This window comes from Xiphophorus maculatus, chromosome 19, assembly GCF_002775205.1.
Source record: "Xiphophorus maculatus strain JP 163 A chromosome 19, X_maculatus-5.0-male, whole genome shotgun sequence".
NCBI lineage: Eukaryota > Metazoa > Chordata > Actinopteri > Cyprinodontiformes > Poeciliidae > Xiphophorus > Xiphophorus maculatus.
Window position 1 is genome coordinate 10,273,378 of NC_036461.1, and position 6,384 is coordinate 10,279,761.

General features: G+C 34.5%; 1 protein-coding gene across 1 annotated transcript; it reads left to right on the forward strand.

Moving 5' to 3' along the window:
- The first annotated feature begins 1,528 nt into the window (after nucleotides 1-1,528).
- LOC102234027 (adhesion G-protein coupled receptor G2-like) lies at nucleotides 1,529-6,073 on the forward strand. The gene is made up of 17 exons (XM_023352402.1): nucleotides 1,529-1,719; nucleotides 1,801-1,884; nucleotides 1,986-2,054; nucleotides 2,133-2,297; nucleotides 2,420-2,455; nucleotides 2,530-2,604; nucleotides 2,694-2,829; nucleotides 2,941-3,097; nucleotides 3,192-3,320; nucleotides 3,399-3,509; nucleotides 3,593-3,641; nucleotides 4,042-4,142; nucleotides 4,225-4,373; nucleotides 4,458-4,723; nucleotides 4,821-4,911; nucleotides 4,994-5,274; nucleotides 5,363-6,073. Exons 1-17 carry the CDS (start codon nucleotides 1,620-1,622, stop codon nucleotides 5,479-5,481), a joined length of 2,118 nt encoding a protein of 705 aa, XP_023208170.1. The 5' UTR covers nucleotides 1,529-1,619; the 3' UTR covers nucleotides 5,482-6,073.
- Nucleotides 6,074-6,384: the final 311 nt, after the last annotated feature.

Below are 6,384 nucleotides of genomic sequence, written 5' to 3' on the forward strand. Positions count from 1 at the left end.
TTTAGTCTTTTTAACAGGGTGTGCAATTAGATGAAAATAAATGCACTATATGTTATACAAATAGAATATTTACACAACCAGCTTTTTAAATTTTTGTATTGTTTTTTTTTTGGGGGGGGGAGGGGGGGGTTAGAAATGTGGGAATTTTCTGTGTTTTTTTAATCATTTCCAGTGTACTCCTCATTTATTAGGAGAACAAATAGACAACTGTCACCATGTTCAGCTATGAATCAAGCCTTTCTCTTTCAAAATACTGTTGAACTTTGGCAGCTATTTGTTTACTTCATTTGCATCACATCGCTCACAGAGATCCGGGGAATGTTTAATCATGTAAAACTATCCGGCAGAGTGGACATACTTTTTAGATTTCTGTTACAAAAACAAGTGCGTACATTTAAATTGATTGCAGAGAAGAGTGATGATATTTGTTAGCAACATATTGCTTCATACAACAGCTGTTAAATGCAATGCAGTGAAACAGCATTTCTCCCCCAGATTTCTTGTTTTTTTACTTTTTTGTCACACATATATGTCGCAGGACATAAAACCAGACCACTAAGAAATTCAAAACAAGGGGTTTTCAAATTACAATTTCATCTATTGGGGGAAAAAATTAAACTTAGCAGACAATAAGTGAGAAGCAGTTACATTTCAGTCATGCTGAAAGTCTTTGGAGCATGAACAGCTGATTCCTGCAATTATGCTAAGTCTTCCAAGTCTTGAAGCATTAAAAGAGCCACCTTTAAAAAAAAGATAGAAACACAGGTATTACTTTAATATGTTTTTAAGCATGCCTCTTGTAAAAAGCATGAACTCCAGCACCATTCCAATCAACCTTTTTCATATATATATATATATATATATATATATATATATATATATATATATATATATATATATATATATATATATATATATGGATATATATATATATATATATATATATATATATATATATATATATATATATATATATATATATATATATATATATATACAATATTATACAGTAATAATATACTGTATAATACACACATACACACATATGTGTATGTGTCAAGGAGGGAGTTTAAACAGATGGGGAAACAGATCATAAAGTTGGGACAAATTATTATTATTCAGCTGAACTAACATGGCCATGGCACACAGAAAGTGTGTTTCTATAGCGTAAATCTACTTTAAAAAAAAAGAAAAAGATTCCTTCACTATAAAGAGAAACAAGCTAGAAAAAAATGCTTAGTTCCAATAAAATTTGTTATTAATTCTTGTAAGCAATGTTTAGCCCTGCTAGATTGGCATTACAACGCAAAATTAAAAGCTTGGGCGCTATAATACTCCTTGGAAAACAGATAACTGATAGGTCAAACTAACAGAGGCTGCCTTTCATCTCCACTTTACAAAAATAGGCACAGAAAAAAAAAACCTCTTGTGGAACACTGACGCATCATTTGCAAGTGAAATAGTATTTTTATGACACCACATAGGTGTCTACACTTGGTAGAAAAAGGCAATGCACATTTCATCTGAATCATGTAACAAACACAGCTGTTCATGAAAGCAGGACTTAAACTTATATTATCTGCCTTTGACCAAATTAATTTCTTCTGTATGCTCTGAAAATGTCACCACTGGTTGATCAACATCGCTGGATGTTGGTTTTAAAGATATTTATCGTCTTTTTGGGGTTTGTGTTCCAGAACTTCTTTTGCGAAGCCACAGGTAAGTGATGAAACGATACTGCTGATGGATATGTATTGTTTAGCGTTATTGGTTCATTGATTCAGCTGGTGTTTCTTACAGATGGAAGTTGGATCAAAGACATGCTGTTTATCAGCCCTGATACTCCAGCAGAGATATACACCTATCATGGAAGTTTCCCATCAAGTAAGTTTGGCTATACAAATATGAAATTCTGTCCTTCTTAAAGTAAATATAACAAACACAAGCAAATACACTGTGGTTTTGTGTGTGTATGTGTTTTTAAGATGTCATCTTTAAAGAGAAGAATAAAACTAACCTGTGTTTTAACATCCCGGCAAACAAAACATACTCAGGTACAGTTTTCCTGGTCCATTTTGGAAATAACTATGACATTTTGGTGACTAAATGTTTCTGGTTGAATGTATTTTCAGACTGTTGCAAGAATTTCAACTGCAACACAACAGTAATTCGGCACAACAGCAACATTTACCATCTGAAACTATCTGAAACGTCTCTACAAAAGCATGACGTTGTATTGCTGCTGAACACATCTTACAATTTCTCATGTTTGCCATCAATGTTGTACAATTCAAGAGGCAAGTCATTTGTTTATGAACAGCAGGGCAAGGTTGCCCCCTATTGGTGATAAAGTGTATATTGCTCCTTTCATCATTATATGAATTCATTTTAAAATAAAACATCTTTATTTCACCTTCAGGTTTTATCCTAAGTCTGCACAAGTGCTTAAAACCAGGTAAGTCTGTCCATCAGCATAAGGTTTGTTAGCAACAATATTGCTCCTAACAAGGTCTTATGTTTTGCTTTAAGGTTTCAAGAATATCAGACTGAGTAATGAGGGCCTTTGTGTACAAAATCTGACCAGTCAAGAAGAACAATGTCACGGTAATGTTTGCATTTATAAGTGAATTTAAAGCAAATTTCTAACACATATTATTAACAAGCTGTGCATGTATGTGTGTGTGCGCCTGCAGGTTCAAAAGAGACTGAATATATTGTTAAAATAAAACAATGCACAAAAAATGTAACTTGTACGCTACCAGGGAAGCAGGCAGAGACAACCTTAAACATCAATGTTTCAGGCACACCTATAAATGCAGCAAAAGCAGCGTAAGTCAATTTTTAATCTCAATAATGCAAAGATGACAAGCAAACTACAGGCTCTATGTGTCACTACGTCAGGAATATTACTGTCGACTAATGTTAAATTATTATTTTCAGGAATATCATGAATAATCTTGCTTCCACACTGAGTCTGATGGGCAATGCAAGCACAGCAGAGATCAAAATGGGAAATGTCACTGGGGTGATTGCTAAGTTGCCAAAACAGAATCAAACAAGCATGAACTTTGGTTTCACATCAGATGGGAATGTAAATGTAAGTAGTGCTTGTTGACACGAGAAAATAGAGAAGTAATCACAAATATATATCTATCATCTGAGTTCTTCTAAACAAGCTCTGCCTGTAACAGATTCTCCAGGAAAATGATGTGGTGATGGGCTTCTCTAGAAGTGTTTACCTTCCTAAAGAAGCCAGTGAAATGGCAGTTGAAAACAATGGATCATTTGCTGGAGTTTTGCTTTTTCCAGATATTCCTGAGGTAAAACCCAAAGATGACCTTGCTTTGCTAAAAGTCAGACATAGTAATTTAATATCAACTACATTTCATTCTCAACAGATTGACCAGAATCGTTCCCTTTTCCAAAACGAAATGATGGGAATTGAAATGGGAGCAAACATATTTAATCTCTCACAAACCATCAACATTCAGTTCACTAATATGAACACGGTAAATATGTTAACAAGTTTCATACTAACTTTTAGTTAAACAGATTAAGACTGATTTTTTTTTTTTTTTTTACCCTGATACAGACTGGATTAAATGCCACTTGTGTATCATGGGATGGAGAAAATAATAATGGTAGGTTGCTTCAATTTATGCAAATTTAAAAGGTGTCTTATGAAGTTTTGAACGGCAGGCTCAGGAATGGTATTGAAAGATATCAGTTGATTTAACTCAACTTCATTTTAATGTCTCAAAATATGTAGACTGGAGATTTACTAGTTGACTTAAGTGAAAAAGAAAATCAGTCCTGTGATCTTTTAATTATAGTCTGAGCTATTTTTTTATTTGAATGAAAGAAATCTTACCTTTTTACTTAATGCAAAATTTCATAATGTTTTGTCACTGACTGCTCACTTGCATGTGAATGTAACGGCAGAAGAAATAAAATTTAGGTCAGTGTCAAATTTTATCCCATATTGTTCTCATCTATGAAAATCCAATAATGTCTTTTCTTTGTGTTCCTATTGTCCTTCAGGGACTGAAGCAAACTGGACCACAGAGGGCTGTCTGACAACAGAAGTCAATGGCAGAATTACATGCAACTGCTCTCATCTCACATTTTTTGCTATTCTCATGGTAAGAAGATTCTATACAATATTTTAAAGTCACTTTTGACATTTTTGTGATTTATTAAATACACTTCTTTATTTCGAACCAGTCACCGTTACCTGGTGGCAAAGATGGTAGTAATTCTAATGGAATTATAAGTTCATCTGACTTGAAAACCCTGACCCAAATCACAAAGGCTGGCTGTGGCATATCCTTGTTCTTCCTGGGCGTGGCTCTCTTCATGCATTTTTTGGTCAGGTAAAAATATCAAAGAGTCTGCTTTTTGATATTAATTATTCCTCTCTGAACCATGTTGTTAACACAAACCAATTCGCTTCACAGGAAAAATAAAGCCAGTGAGGCTGTAAAGATCCTCATGAATCTCTTTGTCGCCCTGTTCCTCCTGAACCTTTGCTTCTTGATAAATGAGTCAATCGCTAAACTGAAGGTCTTAGCAGCTTGTGTGGCAATGGCAGCGACTCTGCACTACAGCATGCTGGCCACATTCACATGGTTCTTCATTCAGGCCTTGCACCTGTACTTCAATCTACACCAGATCTCCACAGACATCAAATATTACATGTGTAAGATTTGCAGCACAGGATGGGGTAAGAAATCCGAGGATAAAACATCAGTTTGAGTAAACGCTATAAAATCAAGAAGAAAAATATTTGTATTTTTCAGTAATAGATAATATTTGTTCAGTTGTTCCAGCTGTGGTGGTTGTTGGACTTCTCGCTTCGAGCAAATATGATTTCATTGAAGTTGTTGGTGACAATGGAACCTCAGTGTCTATGTAAGGAAACATTAAATATATACTGGATTTTAAATTTGATTGTCTTTCTCTAGAATAATTGCATTTCTGTCATGACTTTCAGGTGCTGGATCCCTGATCCTACAATCCACACAGGAGTGAACATTGGTTTCTATAGCATTGTGTTCGTCTTCACCTTAACAGTTTTTGTAGTAACTGTTGTGCAGATCAAACACTTTTCATCCAAAAAAGAAAAAACCCAAGACATCTCCACCAAGAAAAGATTTTTCTCTCTTCTGGGTCTTTTCTGCCTCTTGGGCATCACCTGGGGATTTGCTTTTTTCAGCTACGGCCCTCTGCTCCTTCCCTCCTACTACATCTTCACCATCCTTAACTCCTTTCAAGGTAGGATGAAACGTGACTATTAATATATTTGAATTTCACAGTAAATAAAACTGGAAAATGAGTAAAACAACCCATTCTGTGTTTGCAGGATTTTTCCTGTTCGTCTACTACTACTTTTCAAGCAGGGTGATTATAGACGATGTTAAACAATCTAAAAGCAGCAGTGGGGCCACCGAAAATGTGTACACATCATCTTCCCATGGATAAGTTACTCAGTCCTTGGTTTCTCTCACTAATATTGACTTATTGTATATGGAAAATTGGAGTTGTCATTTGAAAAGTTAAAGAGAAGTTGTTGAGTCAATTGGGTTTTAACCACATTTCTAGAAATAAAACTTCAAAACATTTTCTGCTGGACTTTGGGTGTTGAGTTAAATGCAGTAGATGTGAAGTATCTCCTTTGGTTGCACTTTTAAAATAGCCCAGACTGAAAATCTTTGGGTTGAGCTGAAAAGATCTGTGAGCAAAGATTTTCTCAAAATCTGAGGGGATTTTGGCAAAGGAGAGTGAACAGATATTTCCAGGTCAAGGTGTCCCAATAAACTTTGACCTTAAAGACTCAGAATATTTCTTTGTAAGGGATGTTATCTTGTCTTTCAAGTGAGTTGTACAGGTTGTAAAAAAGGTTGTTTATATGGAACCTCTGAAGACACTGAAAAAGAAAAATTAACCATGCCTAATATTTGTTTAAGTTACCAACAAGAGTAGTTTGGGAGACAAATAATGGTCTTGAAAATGTATTCACCGAGTTACAGATTGTTGAAATCTAAATGTCATTTTCAATAAACTGCTTACTATATTTGTTTTGTTTCTGGCTTCTATTTCTATTTTAACATTTTAACTATGATCTGCTAGCATGTAATGTCTTTGGATTTTGATTAAGTGTGTAAACATGTAAACATCAGTAATACTTTTATAACAAATTTATGTCAGATCATGATTTCTTGATTAATGTTAAGCTTGTCATAACAAAGATATTTTTGTTTAGGTTAATGACAAGTTGTCATAAAGTACGGGGCAATCCAGGGGACATGGGAATTTTTTTTTTACTTTTGCGTTCCCTTGCAAAATTTTTGCATTCCCTCGCAATACTTTTGTGTTCCCTCATAA